This window comes from Salvia miltiorrhiza, chromosome 8 (assembly GCF_028751815.1).
Source record: "Salvia miltiorrhiza cultivar Shanhuang (shh) chromosome 8, IMPLAD_Smil_shh, whole genome shotgun sequence".
NCBI lineage: Eukaryota > Viridiplantae > Streptophyta > Magnoliopsida > Lamiales > Lamiaceae > Salvia > Salvia miltiorrhiza.
In genome coordinates, this window is record NC_080394.1 from 24,810,485 (window position 1) to 24,832,087 (window position 21,603).

The 21,603-nt window shown below is 37.0% G+C and overlaps 2 protein-coding genes and 1 long non-coding RNA gene across 5 annotated transcripts; 1 reads left to right on the forward strand and 2 right to left on the reverse strand.

The window, feature by feature from the left end:
* LOC130997192 (uncharacterized) lies at window positions 1-1,324 on the reverse strand. The gene is made up of 2 exons (XR_009093005.1): window positions 837-1,324; window positions 1-229 (listed from the first exon to the last, which is right to left on the reverse strand). It is a non-coding gene; the product is annotated as an uncharacterized LOC130997192 (long non-coding RNA).
* A 5,640-nt stretch (window positions 1,325-6,964) lies between these two features.
* Window positions 6,965-8,319, reverse strand: LOC130998230 (uncharacterized). Its single transcript, XM_057923661.1, has 3 exons — window positions 7,901-8,319; window positions 7,678-7,814; window positions 6,965-7,587 (listed from the first exon to the last, which is right to left on the reverse strand). Exons 1-3 carry the CDS (start codon window positions 8,317-8,319, stop codon window positions 6,965-6,967), a joined length of 1,179 nt encoding a protein of 392 aa, XP_057779644.1.
* A 326-nt stretch (window positions 8,320-8,645) lies between these two features.
* Window positions 8,646-11,285, forward strand: LOC130997193 (uncharacterized). 3 transcript variants are annotated; one of them, XM_057922445.1, is made up of 6 exons: window positions 8,646-9,206; window positions 9,752-9,952; window positions 10,033-10,126; window positions 10,282-10,482; window positions 10,590-10,652; window positions 10,777-11,285. In XM_057922445.1, the coding sequence occupies exons 1-6, from the start codon at window positions 8,653-8,655 to the stop codon at window positions 10,912-10,914; spliced, it is 1,251 nt and encodes a 416-aa protein (XP_057778428.1). In that variant the 5' UTR covers window positions 8,646-8,652; the 3' UTR covers window positions 10,915-11,285. The 3 variants fall into 3 exon arrangements, with proteins under 3 accessions (XP_057778428.1, XP_057778429.1, XP_057778430.1); XM_057922446.1 differs by having other exon boundaries at window positions 8,650-9,206; window positions 10,781-11,285; XM_057922447.1 differs by lacking the exon at window positions 10,777-11,285 and having other exon boundaries at window positions 8,650-9,206; window positions 10,560-10,652.
* The last annotated feature ends 10,318 nt before the right edge of the window (window positions 11,286-21,603 follow it).

Consider the following 21,603-nt stretch of genomic DNA (forward strand, 5'->3'; position numbering starts at 1 on the left):
TATGATCATTTGGATACTTATAACACATACACATAAAGGAGAACTGATTAAGGTGGGTTACCCAATATCACGTGTCACAACTTCATAACATAGAGTTATCCTAATCAAAGTGTTTTGCAGCGGAAAACGTGTGAGATATACATATGAAGATGTATACTCAAGGTTACATTTCTTGAAATGATCAAAGGAACACCCACTCAACACCATTCCATTCCATCAGCTGCTCAACCTGCACATTTAGAAATACATGCAGGGCTGAGTATAAAAATACTCAGTGGACATATGCCGAAAAACAAACATGCATACATATATAAATTGAACTGCCATAACAGTAACACACAGGGGTTTTCTTGAAAGTCCTGCGCTTACTAAAACATTTCTTTCATTTTCATAAAGTCGATCGGCCGATCATTTTCCTTCATATGATCCATATCTGTTCCTTTCTGTCACGCGCCGGGAAGGAGGCCTCCTTACCACGGACGCCAAGACCGGTCGCAAGCGACTCGCGGTCTCCATGAGTGTACACGTTAACCCTAGCTAGCGACCTTTGTCTAGCATAGGATCCCAATTGGATTTCCTTTAAAGTTGGCGAACCAACACAGATAGGATACATATAAAAACATAAACGTTTTTGGCAGTCAATCATTTCATAAACTTTTCATCTCATTTCATAAACATTTCATTTCGTAAACATTCCATTTTCATAGTAGGCATTTATCATTTGAACATTTCATAAAACTGAAATAAACAGTTAAATCATATCATGCATATATTCGTATACGAGGCCTACGTCACGCAGGGGATCTCTATATACGTATAGTAAAAGTAATGCCCACCTCAAACGTTCTTAAGCTAGCGTGGAGTTGCTTCTTCTTCGGCTTCACTTCCTGTCGCTCGGACCTTCATTGATGTAGAGTCGATAAGTTCGTGAAGAAATTGTCATAAGACAAAGTCTAATTCTACGTGCCTAGGGTATCTTTTAGTGTTTTAGGGTTCTAGCATCCATAATTCATTTCGATTAAAACAATCAAAAACCAACATAACATCGACTAACCACCTAATATCACGTAACCACATAACAAACAAAATAAAAGAATTCAACATCCTTAAACTTAATATCATTTAGAAATTCACATGTTCACATAAGAAATAATAATCATGCACCATCTTATAACATTCTATACATTTCATTTCCATGTAAATAAATACGAAATTCCATTATTCATTTATAAATGACTTAAATAAGCGTTTTAAACTCCATTAAAATGGAATTGATTTAAAACATTTTAATCCTTTTAAAATCCATACTCATAAAGCCTTAACTCATGCTCTATCTCATATTCTAGCTATCTCCTTACTCAACTCTATATAAACTCTCCACTCATCTCAAATCCTTAAGTTCAAGGATAGGTTTCAAGAAAATCATGGTTCTAAGTCTCGATTTATCTCTCATATAAGGCTCGTCTAATCTCATTCAAACACATAGACAACACAATCACATAAGGCACATAAGAATCACAATCAAACATCATTAAAACATGCTCTGTTTTTACATTGATTCAACTTCAAATTTTAATCTGTTCTGACTCCGACATCTCCTGGACTCGAGACTCATACTGAAAGAAAGATATTCAAGTCTAGTTTCATATAAAAAAAGTAGAGTCGAAAACTCCAAGTGGTTTGAGAGATATGACGTTTTTACCACGATCTACCATATTCGGCAGTTTTGAGCAATCGAAAACTTGGATTTTTGAAAAATAGTAAACGTTGTCAAATTGGGCTCAAATTTGGTGGATATCTAGCTAACACAATAAGGTTAATATCATAAAAATTTTGAAATCTATATCACACAGGAAGCTACTGAAATGAAAGACTCTTTCCCCTGTTCTCTGAAATTCTCGGTAGTAATGTGCAGTTTAGGTTTTGCATTTTAAAGAAATATCAAACGAAGTTGGAATGGCTTGAAATTTTACCGGTATGCTCAAAACTCTCAAATATACTTACCATAAAATTTTCATGGATTTTGGATATCAAAATCGCGTCGAAAACAGTAGGTCAGTAGCCTTTAAAAAGGTTCTCAAATTAACTCCAAACTTGAGCATAAAGCAAATATACCTAAATTCCGGACTTCTTCGATGAAAAATTCTCAAAAATTCAAATTAAGCTCATATAAATCACAATAACATAAATACATGATCATATAACTCAAGAAAATTCAAACATCGACTTCCCCTTTTTCTCCTTACATTCGGCCAACACATAAGTCATTAGGAGTTGGTCCGTTTCTTCTCATATCGCACATACAAGCTCAATTTATCATCAAATAGCCATATATAAACATGCTCGACTCATAACTCATCTTATATACAAGATCTCATGTATGCACGCAAACTAAACTCGAGAAATTTTCACAAATCAACATCATTAACCAAATTAATCATGCTTTCTCCTTGCTAGTAGTCTAACTAACATATAAACATCATCAATTCAAGTATTTATCTCATTAATCAAAAGTTCCCAATTATTAGCAAACTAAACTTAACCAATTTTAGGCATTCTTGACAATTAACCAAATTGATCCCTAATTATAATTTCTATCATGCTTAATAACAATTAAACTTAGCCAATTTAATCAATTAACACATAGATCACAAAGTCCCAATTTTTAACAAACTAAACTTTTCGAAAATCTACAAACATACATAAATCATTAATCCAACCTTAGATTAATCAAATTGGCACACTTAATAGCATAAATAAGCAATCAATTAGTAAATTAAACCATAGAATCAATTTTACCCAAATTACATCAAACTAACTCATATCAAAAATTACTAATCAATTTCAACCATCAATCCAATCCATCAAATCTCATATAAACACTCTCAATAGCATATATCATCCATCAATTCATCAATCAACCTCAAATCCAAAACTTCCCAAATTTAGCAAACTAAACTCTTTGAAAATTCAAAATCCTTTCTAATCCTTTTAAAAACTCATGGATATCAACTCAATAGGTTCTCAATTACATATATCCTAAACCAAAATCACTTAAATAACACATAGGCAAAAAGTCCTAATTTTTATTAAACTAAACTCTTTGAAATTTTATAAACACACATGACACTTTGATCCAATCATTGATCTACAAATTTTAACCTTTTAAACTCACATATAAACCATCAATTAACAATTTAGGGCATAAATACACATATCCCTAATTTTATTAAACTAATTCATATCAAAATCATCAACTCACAATTTCCCAATTTTTGGGTAAACTAAACTCAATCGACTTTCACATCTCAAAGCATATACTTTCACAACACACATCAATTATCAACAAACACCACATAGATCTCATTTTTCACCCCAAATCAAAGAAAGAAAAAGAAAATTTTTGAAGGGAAAAGACCCATTTTTTTTTCGAAAATTTTAAGAACAAGGGAGGGGTGATTTTCTTGCTTCAATCTTTCAAGAATACTCACATACAACATCATTCAAGCAAGATTTATGGAATACATGGTCACTTACCCAAGCTCACACCAAGAACCAAACTTTCTCTTTCTAACTCCAAGACTAAACTTCCATGGATCTCTTGAATTCTAGGAGATAGAAGGTGTTTAGGCTAGATTTAGTGGTGGATTTGAGCTCTTGGTATGAATCTATGAAGCTTTTGTGGTCTTCATCAATGGTGGTTATGGAGGAAAGAGAGAGATGAGGGAGAAAGGAGATGGACGAAAATGGGGAAGTGAGAGAGTGAGAGAGATTTTCCAAGATTGATTTTGATATGGATGATCTTTGAGAAGATTTGTTTTGATACTTAGAATATTTGCAAATCTTAGAAGAGATTTGGCATTTAATGCCTTGATCCCCTAATCTCTACACCCTTAATCCACTTGGCAATTTAGCAATTAGGCACATGCTTAAGGGATTAAAATAATAATGTGAGAGAGTGTAGTAAATGAATAATAACAATAATCACGGAAATGTTACTCATTAATAAAATACCATAGCATAATTATTCATGTGACCAAATAAAATAATTATAGCACTAATATTAGTGCACTCACTCAATTATAATATTCCTCTCATAGGAAAATAATTTTAAAACAAAATATATGCTTGGAAATATTTTCATAAACCGGCATTCTTTGATTTCTCGGTAAAAATAAACTGCACTTGCTTTAGAAACTTAATTAAAATTCCAAGTGCTAATATCCTCAAATAAAAATCATAATAACTTGCTCATAAGGTCACAAGTAACGAAAATCACATATATAACGATTAAGTCACATCAGATAAATCAAACCAGTTTTATTATTAATGGATGCCGAACCCTAATTATTAATAATTAAGCCCTTAATCAGGGGTTAAAAGTCGGGGTATGACAATATGTTGGATGATGATGATGTTGGGGACGAGGATGTTTTTTTAAATTTTTCTTCTTAGCTTTCGTTTCCTTTGTTTTCGTCTTCCCGCGGTGCTTTGTGGGGGGTTCTTTACGCAGTTTTTGTTTGCTTTTAGTCGGGTTTTTTTGTGTTCCGATCCTTTGTTAGCGTCGGTGCTCTCTTTTTTCTTTTAATAAAATTTCTATTTCAGCAGCCTAATGAAACTTTTACCTAACTAATTTAATGGGCCAAGAATAATAAAAGAACATTTAAATCATAGCCCAACAATTAGACCAGTTCTTGCATATTTCCGGCTCGCGAATAAGAATGCACTAAAATTCTCTTATTTTCTTATTTCTTTCACTCAACTCGGTCGGCATCGAATTCTTCAATTCCTGCACCAAAAATCACCTAAGTGTGTATATTAAATTCAATTAAAGTACAAAATAATCCAAAAAATATGAACAACTAAAATACACACATCAAACATCCTCACACTTGAATCATATATGCTTGCCCTCAAGTATGAAGTGAAGACTAAATTCAATTCTCAATCATTATTGTTCACACATCTTAATCCCCTCAAGACTCGACACGAAAGACTCAACAAAAAGAAAGAAAACAAAAGAAAACGGACACGACAAACACGACACACAAAACAGCCAAGTAAAACAAACTTTCCCTGCCAAAGTAAAATCATGCAACTCACGAGGTAATTCTCAACTATCAAATAGCAATTTGAAATCATAACAAATGGATCATTATCATCAACTTGATCAAAATCGGGCAAAAATCAAATATATATCATGGTTTTCGCTCATTCACTCCCTACACTAATTCCGGACAGCCACACATAGACATGATTCACGCAGTCGCGATATATAGTGGTCACTTTGTAACTCAAGAAGGTCTTTTCTCATTTGGCGTAATAGGGCTAGGAACCATTAATAGATTTGGAATGATCTAAACGGGGTACCTAGGCTTCAGAAATAAGAACAAAGTATCATGCATGTTCAAACCGAATCATCATCTATAAACAATAAGCATCTGAGGAAAACCAACTGACTCAACCTTGGGTGAACAAAAGAACATCATATAACAGACTGTATATTCTCAACTCAACTTAAGTGCAATCTTTTTTCTTTTTTTTTTTCCTTTCATTTTTTTACTTTTTTTTCCATCACCTTTCTTTCTCAATTTTTGAACAAACTTAAGGCACACATCAGAGTACACCCCAATAATAATCATCACGAACCATCAGTTACAACTTCTGCCTCCGTTTGGTCAAACAGATCGTATTTCAGCTATTCAGAACAAAAAAAGTGGCACACACCCATCTGGGCAAACAGAATGTATACTGATATCTTTCCTCTAGAAATAAGATAGGATGAATTTTTGAATTTAAGCATGCACAATAGGACCAAAAGAGGGTCAAAACAGGCCTTTGCTAAATATTTAGTGACTTGTATGAACAAAACATGGTCAAGGTTTCAAAATGGCTCACTAGGGGTTAATGTACGGGTCAGGCAATGAAACGTAGGCCAAAATTGGTTCACCCTACCCTAGTGCCTTCTATCATTTATTATCATGACACACATGATATCGCAACCTTGTGAATAATCCTCTCAGAAAAAATTTATGTATAGAGTGCTCTACTATTTGTAAGCTCAAATCTCATTTAGAGAGGATTAAAGAAATTCAATTATTGCCCTATTTCGTCATCTCAAATTTCATTCAATAATTCTCCAAATTTTAGATCACATTTCACCACTTGATAGCATATAGATTCACCAAGTTAGTAACAAGACTCAACTAGGCAAGGAACGTCCATAAACATCAACAAATCCAGCAATACTTGGCTCAACAAGACACAAAACAAGACTCAACAAACTGACACAAAGACACAACCTTCTCACACTTAAGCTTTGCTTGCCCTCAAGCAAAGTTTAAACAAGGAGAACAAAACAACACAAAGACACACACAAGAAAACAAATAAACTAAAAACTCAAAGAAGGGAAAGATGTCACCTGGATTTTCAATCACGTTATTTTCCTGGGCTTTGGTGGTGGCAGCTTGTGGATGTGGTATGGAGGCAAACAAAAATAGGGGGCGGCGGCAGCGACAACTAAAAATCAAGAACAAAAGCAAAATCAAAGAAAATTCTAAGCAAACAAAACATAAGAAAAGAAATTTGGGTTGCCTCCCAATAGCGCCTTTGTTTTAAGTCTTTGGCTAGACTTTATGATGCAAACAGAATCACGTCTGAGGTGATAATGGAATTTCTTCCACTGTCATCATGTGAGATGCATCGCAATACGGCTCCAACTTGTTATAGTTGACTACAAACGTCTTTTTCGTAGCCAAACTCTTAATCTCCACTGCCCCGTCTAGGCAAACAGATTGTATTTAAAAGGACCTATCCACTGCCTTCCAAGCATAAATCAGACCTTTTCACCAACTTCAAATGTTCTTCAAAATCGATGCTTGTGATATGCTATCGCTATTAGATCTGCATACCCCATGTTGGTATTATAAACTTTCAGACGGAGCTCCTCCTCACACTTATCGTTTAAGTCGGGTGGTTCCACATCAAAATGCAGAGTTCTGTCGCATGGCTTCCGTCTGGGCAAACAGACCGCATTGCCAGAACTTGCGAATTTCGCGTCAGCATGAAGAAATTTGTCACGTTTGGGCAAACAAAATGTATTTCTAGAATCTGCCAATTTCGGGTGGGCATGAAGAGACTTGATAGATTCTTTGACTTCTTCATTGCCCTTTTAGTCAAGGTCGATTCCAACTTGTCTTGCACAGATTTAGTCTCAGGATGTTCTTGGACCAAAGGGTCAGTAACATTGGTGGTACAAGCAGTTTTAATAGCAGAAGGATTTTTTATGGTATCATCAATGTTGAAAGTGAACTTCTCTCCATGATAATCTAAACATATGGTACCACTATAAACATTAATGACTGACCTAGTGGTCCGTAAGAAAGGACGACCTAACAAAACACCAGCTGACTCTTTCGATTGCATACCACTCATCTTTACCACATAAAAATCAGCAGGATAAACAAAATTATTCACTTTCACAAGGACATTCTCCAAGCCTTCAGGGTGCGCACATGATCCATCGGCTAACTGAATTACCACTCTAGTATCTATCAACTTCACACCATTTAAACTATTATAAACAGCTAACAACATGACATTAATAGAAGCTCCTAGATCACACATAGCATGCTCAATCTTAGTATCACCGATGTAGCATGGCAGAGAAAACATACCTAGATCCTTGCATTTGGGCGGTAACTGTTTTTGTATCACTGCTGACACGTTCTCGCCCATCACAATTTTTCCAGATTTCTTAGACTTACCAGCAATGAAGTCCTTCAGAAACTTGCTCAGTTGAGGGATTAGAGTGCTTGGAAGAATGGAAGATTGATCTCCAACTTCCCAAATATCTTCATAAAATCGATGAGCTCCTCATCCGTCTTCTTCTTTGCTAACCTCCTAGGAAAGAGAACAGGTATTTCGATCTTGGGATCATGTATACTCGAAGGTATATGAACCTTAGACTGCTCACCCTCAACCAATTTGTGTTCTGCTTCTTTTCCTTTCTGCATAGCTATCGGATTACCGTTCTGTTTGGTCAAATCGGACGTATCTGTATTCTGGGCAGCAGAATCGGTTGGACCTCCAAAGTTTTCAGATTTTTGTAGTTCGGATTCAGCTCCAGAAGCCTTGCTCGAACACCCCTTTGAATTCTGGGTTGTGGGCTCACTCAACTCCTTGTCACTCCTCAAAGTAATCATACTAATGTTTTCCCTCGGATTCAATTGAACTTGTGATGGTAAAGCACCTTGATTGCCTTTGAGTTGATTCACGGTCGTTGCGAGTTGAGATATCTGACGAGTCAACCCTTCCATCTGCACCTTGTGTTCTGCATGAGATTGTTGAAGTTTTTGCACTGCTTCATTGGTTGTGGCTAATTTTTAAATTTTTTATCTTAGTGGATATATTTTAAATTTACTATTCCAAAGTGACTATTTTCAAAATCCACTCTAAATTAAATAATTTATTGAATTTTAATTAAAGACTAGTTATGTCTTAAAATAGAAATAAGCATTGGGACGGAGGGAGTATTTTATTCAAAACCTTTGTAAAATAAAATTGTTTATTTGGAGGAAAAAGAAAAAAACTTGTGAAAAGAATTGTATAAAACGATGGCCAAAAGCCCAATTTCTCTCAATTATCCCGCCATGTTGTCTCTTCCGCCTAAAGCCCCACTCAGTTTCAAATCCCTAAACCCCACCAAAATCCAATGCTGCAAATCCCAAACCCAAACCGAGAGGGGCCACTCATTCGACACCGGTGACACCTTCTTCCGCCACGAGAGCGCCACTGGCCGCGACCTCGGCGTGCTTGCCGCTGCCGTTTACAAGAAAAACTACAATGCCCTCCGGGTGCTCGACGCAATGTGCGGTTGTGGAATCCGCTCTCTGCGCTACCTGGCGGAAGCCGGCGCCGACTTCGTGCTGGCGAACGATGCCAATCCGGACTGCGGCGAGCTTATTTCGGTCAATTTGGAGAGGGCCGGTGTCGAAAAGGAGAGGTGGGAGGTTAAACATCTTGACGCAAATCGGCTTCTGACGGAGCGTTATTTGGAAAGGGATTATTTTGACTTGATTGATGTGGATTCTTTTGGAAGCGACTCCACTTTCTTGAGGTCTGCCATGTGTTCTGCCAAGTTGGATGGGCTTTTGTATCTCACTTGTACGGATGGCTACTCGTCTGGTGGGCACCGTCCTCAGCAGTAAGTTGGGCCGATTATGTTAGTGTTTTGATTGTCTCTTGATATTGTTAATCGAAGAGTTTGTTACTTGGTTGAGTGGTTTTGAATTTGGTAGGTGAAGTTGTATAGGTTGTGTAATTGATGGTTGATCAAAGAGATAAGGTTAAATGTAATTGTTAAGGAACTTTATCGGTCTATTTATGGGTTGAATAGTCGATATAATGTTGTTTTTTCTCTTATTGCTTTAAAGTTTGAGATTGAATTCGATTAGTGATAATTTTTGTCTCCTCTTGTTGGTGTTCTGTTTGTTATGATAAAAGTTTATTATTTATAGAGAGGGGTTGAGTTTTTTCCACCTTTGAAAATGCAATAAAATGAAGTGTATGGAAATAGAAAGAATTCAAGGAAGATCATGATTGGCTCTCGGCTCTCCCAACAATGAATCAGTTTCTACTGGGATAAGGAAAATCATTTCGGGTTATTGATTTGATTTTACTTTCAAGTGCCATTGTATATCAGCTGGATCATGAGATCTCGACTTATAGATATAATTATTTGTCCTGTAGTACCTTGGCTGCATACGGAGCTTACGTGAAGCCAATGCCATATTCAAATGAGATTGGATTAAGAATGCTTATAGGTGGTGCTCTGCGTGAAGCTTCTGTGTTGGGTTATCACGTGGTGCCACTTTTCTCCTGCTACTCATACCATGGCCCCGTGTTTCGAGCAATGCTCCAACTTAGGCGTGGCAAGTTTCCCTTTAAGAGGTCTTGAGTTTTGTAGATCTTGTTTAGTGGTTAGTTATTTTTGCTTGAATATGATATGTTACCTTGAGCTATTTTTGCAGGCATTATGGTTTCATCAGCTACTGTATTCAATGTGGAAATTCCCAGTCAATCTCATGGGATAAACTCGGTCAAATGAGATGCACTTGCCATGATGTATGCAGTTATAAACTTCCTCTAGTTTGGTCTTGTAGTACTAGTATATCTATGGCGTCTCTTCTGCTGAGACGTTTGCAAACCCTGAATTGCTCTATATATAGAATTTACTTCTTGTTTGGTAGAAAATATTAAAATCCCTTTGGTCTTTTCAGGTTCCTGGTTCGCTTGTTGTTTCAGGGCCCCTTTGGACTGGACCTCTTCACAAGTCTTCTTTTCTTACTGAAATGCTAAACTTGGCTGAAGAGTGGGGCTGGATAGGCAATGGAACAGGAAAACCTATGGAAACTCTGCTAAAGATCATGATTGATGAAAGTGACCCCTTATTGCCATTTGGGTACATCAAACTAGATGAGGTATACATGAAATTTCTAACTAATTGTGGACTTTTGCCTCTCTAGAGTATGCGTTATGTGACTTATATGTCTCTTAGACAGTATTCTGTTGACTGTAACTGCAACAGGTATCAAGACGAGCAAAGATGAACTCCTCTCGTTTGGACACTTTTTTGAATGCCTTGCACAAGGTACTAGACTCCCTACATGCAGTTCCTGTTCCTCCAGAAGCAATATCATTGAAATTCAAATATGAGATAAATTTTTAAATAGAACAAGATTATTTTGTAACTGTAATCAATTAACTTTCTATAGGAAGGTTATGCCGCCTGTAGGTCACATATTGCCTCCAACGCAATCAAGACAAACTGCTCTATGGTTGATTGTGTGAGGCTTGCTAAGGAACTTCGACAGGCTGCTGGTGAAACGTTGCATAGTTGCATGGAAGCATAGCAACGATAAACCCACCCGGGAAAGGTATTTTCCTGGATCTCAGGTTGTGAAGAAACCACATATGTTGGCTTTGCTAAAGACTGCTCAAGAATGTAGCAGTCGATTGCAGAGGACCACGAACCAGTCTGGCAGCTATGCCATTGACTATATGCCCAACTCCAAGCTTGGCCTCAGACAGGGATGGTATTTACTGGAGTGCTAATCTGTATTTATCGGAGTGCTAATCTTGCAGGGAACAGACCATACTCTTGTTCTGTTTCTGTGAATTTGTGGGCGTGCTGGGGAGGAGAAATGTAAAATTCAATTTTGTTGCAAATTTCCTATATGTACAAACACAAATACATGCAAATTTATTGCCGTAAATTTCATTATGTCACGGTTTACATAATCTTGACCCTACAAAATGTAGAATTTGTGTTTTAATATTCAACTATAATAGATTTCACTCAAATAGTTAAAATAAAAATTATACTATATAGTAAATATTTTATTTTAATAAGTATATTAAATATTTCATTTCAAAAACAATTAAATGAAAAAAGTAGAAAAAATATGCTCTATTTACAAAATGAGAAAAAAACCAAGAAATTTAAAATTTAAAGATTAGTGGTGGTTAATCGAGGGGCTAATGGATGATTACTTTAATTTTCATGTATTAATTTTAAATTTCACATAGATTATGATATTGATTTCTCTTTAATTTATAAATTGTGTCAAATTAGAGATTCTCTTTTTAATATACTACAAGATACAACCTTGACATAACAAGAATTATGATATTTATTTTCCAAACCACTTGAAAACATCTAACTATCTCAGGGTTGTCTTATTTAATGATTTGCAACTGCTCCAAAATCATATTCATCCATCTTTCTTCAAAATAACACAATATTGGAATGCACAAAAATATCATCGTCTATAATTAAATATGAATTTGAAATTCAAGAAGCTACTTCAGGTGTCATCGACGAGCTCAACGACGATCTTAAAAAATGTGTCACCCCCCAAAAATTATGTCGTCGCGATATAAAACATTTTTCGATGAGGCTCTTGAAATCTATCTTCAATCTCGTTGTAAATCATTTTCTTAAACTCGTCATGAATTCATCTTAATCGAATGACTTATTGATATGAAACTCATATTTGGTTATAAACGGCGCCGCTTCAATGTGTTTAAATATTGTGTCGTCTTTCATCGCCGATTTGGCCATATTGGAAATTCTAACTGCCAACTTAGCTTCGATTTGAGGGAAATTTAAAATTGTGAGCAAAATAATAAAAAATTGAAAAATTAAATATTCTCGTTGAAAAAAAATATGAACGTGTGTAATTTTAAAAAATCTCTCAAATTCGTGAATTTGCTAGGAAATAACCTCTTGAAAATCTATACTACTCCCTCCGTCCACCAAAAATATGCCACAATTTTCTTTTTCGTCCGTCCACAAAAAATATGCCACATCCATTTTTAGTAGTAGGGTCCACACCATTCCACTCACATTTAAAGTGGGACCCTTACTCCACTACCAACTTCACTCACATTTTATTAAAACCCGTGCCGGATGTAAAGTGGCATGTTTTTGGTGGACGGAGGGAGTACAACTCAACTATTAGGGAGTATTCTTTTTATGTTTACATATTTCAACTAAAGGATTAACGGATGTATACTATGATGGTTCATAAAGTTCTAACTCTAGAAGTAGATGATTCGTTGAACTAAACATCAACTGAACAAAGATCGGCTGATATATACTGAACAGAGAAGTACACTGATGGAATCCTATTTGATCCCACGCCACGTCAGTCCTAAGTCAACAATATTTAAAGTGAAGTTAATCTACGAGCTACATCATATGGACATTTAATGCAGAAGATATGATATTTAATAAAAAAAAATCGTCAAATATGGAGAAAAGACAAAAAAAGTACGAGGATTTCGTAAGATGTCAGGACTTACCTCATACGGATCTACAGAGTTCTGACAATGCTATCCTTTGGATCAAACAGGAAAATTTCAACGTATACGCAATCGGTGATTTCAACATCTTCTCTCCAACGGAACTCTTCCATCCATAGTGTATAAATACCCCGCTACATCCAACAAAGAAACTACCAGAAACACTATGCATTTGAATTCACAAAGCAACCAAGCTCTTCGTCTTATTCTCAAGAACTAAGCATATTTATAAAGAAGAGAATTTAACGATTGTTAAGTGATATCTTCTAGGATTTCAAGATCTAATCTTCCAAAGATTTCCTACAAACATTCCCTTAGTGTATAGGCGATTTACTTTGTTAATTTCAAGCCTAGATTCGAACACACTGAAAACCCTATTGTTCTTCATTGTAACAGTGTATTCACAAGTTGGAAAACCTCCTTCAAACACTCACCCATTGTAAAAAATAGGTGTTAATTGTTAGAAGGTTATCAGCAAGTAAGCTACGAGTTAGTAGTCTGAAAACTTAAGTTGTATTCGGAAGCAACCGAGAAAATTGTATTAATAGTCACAATCGCGTAACATGTGGATCAGTTTAAGGAAACTAACTGATCAATTGACTTACAACTCTAAACTAGGAATCTAAAATAAGCGAATTCGCATGTAACACAAGTGCGCGAACGTAGAAGAGTTTCTCCGAACCACGTTAAACCGTTGAGTGCTTAACACTCTACATTTATATTCAACTATACTTAAACAGTCATTTATCTGCACACCGACCATCAACACAACAAAACTCAGTATCAGCTGAAAATCATATTTTCAGCATACTTAAAATCAACAGACTCAAGCTACTGATCAAACTAAATCTTAACTTAGTTGAAAAATCGACTTAAAGAATTTACGAAGCGAGTAGTTTAACCATCACATTCCGCACATATAAGTTATTACTCTAACTAACCATCTCTTGAGTAGTCAGTAAGATTGCTAATTGATCGCCCTGTTAGACAAGCTTACTTGGATTATCTGCTAGCTTACCTTTCTGATAGTTGAGCTGAACTATTCCAACAGACTCATTATAAGCTTAACGTGTCTTAGAATCAAAATTCAAATTATTTATACATGTATTGAGTCATTTGATCCTCAACAACAAATTTGTAAAAACAAGAAAAATTGAGCATAAGGATCCGAAATAATTTGAATTTGATAACCATAAATGTAAAGATAGAATTTTTCTATCATAGGTAAGAGAATAATTAATGGCTTATTTTATTTGATCACAATGTCCAGGGGCAAATCCAGGATTTGAGGTGGGGGGAGGGTTGAATTTGTTGATTTACGGCGTCTGAAGACATTTACACGGGGGTTCGGGGGCGGGAGCCCTTGAAGCAAATTTTTTTGAGCATTCCGTACACTTCATTTTCATGCATTTTTTTAACAATCACTTAACATAATAGATAATTGTTTGCAATTCAATTAATTCAACATCAAGTAGATTGAAAGCATATAAAAAAATATTTTTATGCAATTTAAAAAAAAATTCATTTTCTAAACAAATAAATTTTCATTGTTAATAATTAGTATTTTTACTTTTAACTTTAGAATGGACTCAAATTCAACATTAAAAATTAAATAAGAAAAAAATAGAATAAAAATAACATAAATGTAACAAATTAATGTACAATGTCAAGCAATTAATATGAATGGTTGGGTATATTTTTTCTTTTATTTCTTATTTATATACACATATACATATGTACAGATATATAAAATAATATATATATATATATATATATATATATATATATATATATGGTGCGGTTATAGTGAGAACCACAATTATCGTGAGAACATAAGAACCAATAAAATTATTGCATATGCTATACAAATTAATGCATCCGCTATTAAATTTAATACATCCGAAAAAAATAATTTTTTTGCTCCCTTCAGGATTCGAACCCAGCACCTGCATCCATCCACCAAGATGATGCATCCACCGTAGATCTTGATGATCGAATGGCTTAAAATGGTTCTCCATTCTTATTTTATTAGTGGTTCTTATTTGAACCTCTCCCTATATATATATATATATATATATATATATATATATATATTAAAAAAAACTCAAAAATTGGGAGGGCCCTAGACCTTGAATTGAGGACAATGTCCCTATTCATAAATTACAAACTAAGCCTACATTGAAGCCCGTTAAACATAAGACAAAACCCAACAGAAAAAATACCTTACAAGAAAAAGACTACTTAGTTTAAATTATAATATAATTCAAACTGCATGTTTTTTCATCTTTCAGAATTAGATATGCCTTCAAATCTACTAAGCATTTTCTCTAAGTTTGACCTTTATCTTCTTTAGGTTTGATTTTGCTTCCTTTGGTCACATTCCTCAATTTTGACGAGACTTAAAGCATTCATATTGGTTGAGTCAGTTAATGATTCATCAATGCTTCGAGATCACTTATAAGTCAAGGCCTGCATTGGTTTGACTCATCATGCTGACTTATATCCATTAGTTTTGATTTTTACCTTTTTCATTTAATTTAAATGACACCAATTTTTTAATGACAAATTTAAATAACATAATTGTTAATATTAAAATTTCATTAATTTAAAATACTGAAAATTACATAAAATTAAAAATACCTAAATTAAAAGACATAATTTAAAATTACATTAACTTAAAACTAGCTTAATTTGCCCCTTTATGCCTCTGAAGAATCGCCGCCACTCGTTCTTGATGGATTTCCAGTTGCTCGGGTGTCATATTCGACGTATCCATGAACATGATACGGTCGTCATGGATCTTTCTCTTGAGAAGATTCTTCGTCTCATACTCCTCGATAATTTTTTCGAGGGTGGTGCGCGTCGAGCCCATGAATTCCACACACTGAAGCGGAGCCTCTGAGCTTTGCGACGTCGTGCCCTTTGCCTCTGCCGCCTTGTTTCCCATTGTATGAGAAGACGAAATTTTCTTGCCCGAGGCCGAGGTAGTGAAGTCGCTGTTCTCTGGTGTCTTTGTCCTCTTGGAGGAATGCACGTCTCCTTCGAAGTACAAGCTTTTGAACTTTCGGTTCGTCCAAAGAATCCTCCACACGTTCCACCACTTGAATGGAACGCCCTTGCTACGCGATGTGTACAACGTTTGGGCCTACTCCCGGATCATGTCGTCGGAGTGCCTTGATGACCACTTGGCATTGGCTTTGACCCACGTAGCCTCCTACAAACTCACACGGGCCCAACGAGATTTTATTTGTCGGAGGGTAAACGTTGCGTTCAAGAGGGCATTTACTTTTTCAACGACTCGCCCCAATAGTGTTCGCCTTTCTGATCGACACCACGGATGAAATCGTTGGTCTCCTCAATCCACACACGAGCGATGACATCGGTCTCCTCGAGAGTGTAAGAGTGACGCTTCTTGTCGACTTGTGGCTCCACCGCGGGTTCGCCTTCACCCATGCCTTGGGTCTCTTCACCCAAATTGACCGCCAAAAGATCGGGATGATAGTATGGATCGGAAAAACTACCGGTCCAATTAGGCGAAAAATAGTCGGGATATTGGGATTGTTGGGATCCATTTGAAATTAGAGAGAAATTGAGTGAGATGAGAGATAAGAGATAGGAGTGTGGAAGAATGAATTTGATTGCGGTAGGATGGGGGTATTTATAAAAGAAGATTTTTTTTAAAAAGAAAAAAAAAGATAAAAAAGGCAAAAATGCCGTTAAGTAAAGAAAAATAAAAGAAAAAATTTAATTAAAAGGTGACAGTTCAAAAAATAAAAAGAAATTTGCATTAAATTTATATTTTATTTTAGGGAAAATGTGCAGATTAGCCCTCGAAGTACTAGCCCCTATAGTGTAAAACCCCCCTTAGTCACTGTGTGTGCAATTACCCCCCTGAACTCCAAAAAAAACGTGCAAATCCACCCCTCTGACCTAACGCCGTTTTCGGCCGTTAGTCAATTTTTTTTAATTAAAAACGGGGCCCACCTTCAACGACTCACAACGGCTATTATATCTTGGGGGTGTTTATAAGTTGAAGAACCCTAATTTACGACTCCCCCTCTTGCGATTTCTATAGAAATTGAGCGAATTTCTTCGAATTAGCATAGGGTTTATTCTTGTTCTTATCATTCGACCTTCAAGGCATGAGTTTCAATTCTGATTGTGCCTCAAGCTATTCCGGCGGTCGGCGGCAGATGGAATACGCTTATGGAGGTAATTACGTGCAGTGTTTATGCGTGATTGAAGGTAAGCGTTTGAGAGCTCCGAGAATGACGTCGTGGACGAAGGATAGCCCAGGAATAAGGTTTTACGGGTGTAGAAATTGGAAGGTAATATTCTGCAATTTCATATATTTTTTTTTGTTTGTGGTTATAATGTTGAAGCAGCACTTTTTTTTGTTGTCTTGTAGTCGAAAAATTGTGGATTTTTCGAATGGCATGATGAACCCATGTGTGAGAGGTCAAGAGAGGTTATTAAATCTTTGAAGACTGAAAATGGGGAGCTCAGAAAAATGCTTGAAAGAGCGACGACCATGGACATGGACTTTGAAGCTTTGAAGAATGAAAATGTGGAGCTTAGAAAAATGGTTAAAGAATCAATGACAGTTAGAAGGAAAAATGCATTTCTTTGGATAATTTTGATTGTATCTTGGTTGTTGGTGTTGTCAGACATTATAGTAATGTCTTCTCCTTCCCCAAGCTGTAGTTCTTGCTTTAACCACCTGACAAACCAAGTCCAATTGTTCTTGTTTTCCTTATTAACTACTGCCCAGGCAATAGGTATGACCCCATCATTGCCATCCTGACCTACAACAGTTAATAGACACCCAAATGTTACACCCTTAAGGTGACAACCATCCAAACAAATCAGCTTCCTAGCTCCCCCCATCCAATTCAACTTGAGTGGCTCTAGCAGTACAAACATTCTCTTGAATACCCTTCTCCCATTCTGCAACTGGTTAGTGGATAATGTGACTTCCATCCTTGATCCAGGCATAACTTCCTTCACCTTTTCAGCATAAGAAAACAGCCTATTGAACTCCTCCTTGAAACTGCCCTCTAGCTTAGTTATTATGTCTTTCTTTGCCCTCTTGCACTTGTGTAAACTTACATGCAGTTTCAACTGATCCTTAACCTGCCCCTGCATGTCCTTTGAAGTGAATTTAGGATTCCTATACATAGCAGACTTAAAGTATTTTGCTAAATACCCTTGACTGGCACTTGGTACTTCTCTTTCTGGATAGCAGGTATGCTTTCTCACGAGAGTCTTGACAACCAACCCTTGGACATCCCCATCCTTTGAAACAAATAACAGAAATGGACAAGTGGGTTCATTCTTGCAAACCACTCTTATCCTTTTTGGTTCATTTTTGACAAAGTTTAACTTATAACCATATTTAACACCATAGGCATTAATGGCCTCCCTACAATCATTGGCATTGGCAAATGTCATACCTAAAGTGAAGCCTCCCTCTTCACCATCTTGTACAGACCCCATAACGTGCTCCACCTCCCTACCCTCTTCTTCACTATCAGACGAATGTTGCTTGTAACAATTAGAATCACTCCCCGTGTCTGCCTCTCCCTCAATGTCTTCATGAATACCCTCTAGACCTTCCCCAACACTGTCAACATTGGAAGCCCTAGCATTCTCAGTATCCTCAGTATTTGCAGCCCTCTCAACCTCATTAATTTCTACCCTTTCTCCAGCCCTATCATCAAACATATTCTTAAGATTAACTAACCTTTCACCCCCATCCCTCTCACCCTCAACAACAGCTCCATCCCTCTCACCCTCATGGACATTCTCTACATCCTCACATAAACTCTCATCTTCCTCTGGAAATAAGGGACAAGGTGTGATAGGAGGCATAGAATCTATATTGTGGTCAGCAAATAGCATAACTTGCTCTTGTCCAACTAGTTCAAAATAATCGAAAACTTTGAAACAATGCTTAGCATCTCTAAGGAGAACAAGACCATCATCTAAATTACGGTCCTCATCTAAGGCATAAACTCTATTAGGCTTAGAAGAATAGCATTTCTCGAATTCAAGAAGAACTCTATCATAGGTCATATTTTCTACTATTTCTTCTGAATTAAATCCATCATAAAACAAAGCACCGGTATCATCATCATTCTTCCAAATTCCCAAATAGTTGAAAACAAAGTTAACAGGCGGCATGTTGTACACACTAAAAATTTATCAAAATTTTGCCGAAAGACCAATCGAAAATTTGAAAGAAAAAATCACGAGCGGAAATTGCATGTGTTGTGATAAGCAATATTGCAACTACAAAAGTTATGAATACTAACCTCTTCGTTCTTACAAAGCTTGTTCTTCTTCGTCGTCTACGTGGTTCCAAAGCCACATCTTCTTCGTCGAAGAATTGAGGAATGAAGTTCTTCGATAAATGGCATAGGGTATTTCGCGACGTTTGGTATGGTTGTTCGGTGCCAAAGCCCGTGTAAACAATTAAGGTGGGCCCTGTTTTTAATTAAAAAAAGAAATTGACTAACGGCCGAAAATGGCGTTAGGTCAGAGGGGTGGATTTGCACGTTTTTTTTGGAGTTCGGGGGAGAGGGGGGGTAATTGCACACACAGTATAGGGGCTAGTACTTCGAGGGCCAATCTGCACCTTTTCACTTTATTTCATTTTATCATTTTCTAATTGTGAGTGCATTACACACGCGTTGCATAAAGGGAGGATAAGTCGGGCTCACGTGGATTAGCCGAGACTCGAGCCAACACACCTTACATCGATCGGCTCATCGCAAAATCGACTCGGGCCAAGAGATGAACCGGACCGATGTAGATGCTCTTAGTGCTAATGTTAGTTTTAGCTTTAAACTCCTTATTTACCTTATAATCATATTTGAAATAATTCATAAATATTTTGATTATTCATAAATATATTGCTTAAGAGCATCCGCATTGGGGTTACATGATAGCCTACTTTATGAGGGGGGACCACATGGTGTAAAGATGTTGCATTGGGGTTACATGATAGCTTCCATGATAGTTTTAGTTTTGATTTTTATGCTTTTTACTTAAATTTAATTGCTCAAATTTAAATAACACATTTTACTAATAATTAAAATTTCATTAAAATAAAAAACCTAAAAATTACATTAAAAAAATTAAAAACATAATTTAAATTACATAAATTAAAATCCTAGTCTAGATAAGTCCACGACGCTTGAGCATTTCTTGGACCATGTGCTCGTGGGCCATCCTTTGTGCATCGCTCATATGCGTCGTATCCAGACTGAGGAGTTGCATATCGAGCTCCCTCTCCTTGAGCTCGTTCTTTTTGGCATACTCGGCGGTGATTTTTTTCAAGTTGTGGTCGGACTGCTCCAATGCCTCTTTGTACTCCGATGATTGCTCGGAGCTTGCCGCCTTCCCCTTCCCCTTCGCTTTCGACCGGGCAGACGAGATCTCCTCGCCCGAGGTGGTGAAGGCGCCCTCCTCTGTAGTCTTTGTCCTCTTGGAGGAATGCACGTCTCCCTCGAGGTACATCGACTTGAACTTGTGATTGTGCCGAAAAATTTTCCACGCGTTCCAGTAGTTGAAGGAGGCGTTAGTTGCACTCCGACTTTTGAAAAGAGTTTGGGCCTTGTCCCGGAGCATATCGTCAGAATGGCCGGACGGCCACCGGCTGCGCGTCTCCACCCAAATACTTTCCCACAGCCGCACCTCTTGGGCCACTCGGGTCTAGTGCCCTTGAATCTGGCGGTGCTTGAGGTTGGTGCCGATGATGGGGTTGACACGGGCGACAATCCTCTTCCAGTAATCGTACCCCTTTTGATTTGTCCCACGGATGGCGTCGTTTGTCTCCTCCATCCAAATTTGGATGATGATGTCCGTCTCCTCAGGGGTGTAGGTATGACGGACAGTCTTTCCTCCGTCATCCTCCGCCCCCTCCTCTTCCGCCACCGGCGCCTGCCTGTCATGCCGGATCTTGTGGGCGACTTCTTTCCTCCGACTGCCTTTCTTCGGTTTGGTGGCACTATGGGCTGCCGAAGGCATCTCCTCGCCGGATGGAGGAGCATCCCCCAAGTTACATCCCGACAAATCGGGATGATCGGATAGATCAGGACACCAATTTAGGTCATAGTAAGCTGAGTTGTGTAGATCCATGGAAGGTGTAGAGAGATGATGAAAAAAGAAGTGAGGAAGATGAAGAAAATGGTGGAAGAAAGAAAGTGAGGAAGAAGAAGAAGAAGAAGAAAATGAGAAGAAAAAGAAGAGGAAAAAATAAAAATAAATAAAAAATCGGTCAACAAAACACGCAAAACGAGGCAGTCAAATTCGAATTTCCCATTTTTTTTTTAAATGGCGCGTGTAAAACACGCGCCAATACCAACGGTCGAAAAGGGCTACACGATAGAACGTGTAGCCCTCGTGTAAGAGTGGGCTGCATCGGTTACACGATAGCAGCCTTACACGAGTAGGCCGCTATCGTGTAACCGATGCGGATGCTCTAAGAAAACTTGAGATATCTCTCGTTTCTTGTTTTCAAGAAGACAAAAATGCAGTTTGCCTAAGATGGAAAGGAATGATAGAGAACAAGTGACGACAATCCAAGCAAGCAGCGAAGTCAGTAGCATTTTTCTGTAATCTGTTAATGATTTCATTTCATGTAAATAGCAATTTTCTTTAGTTTGAAAAAATTCAAAAAACGAAGCTTATGTTTTACAAAACCGACTGAAAAGTGAAAACAAGCCATGATA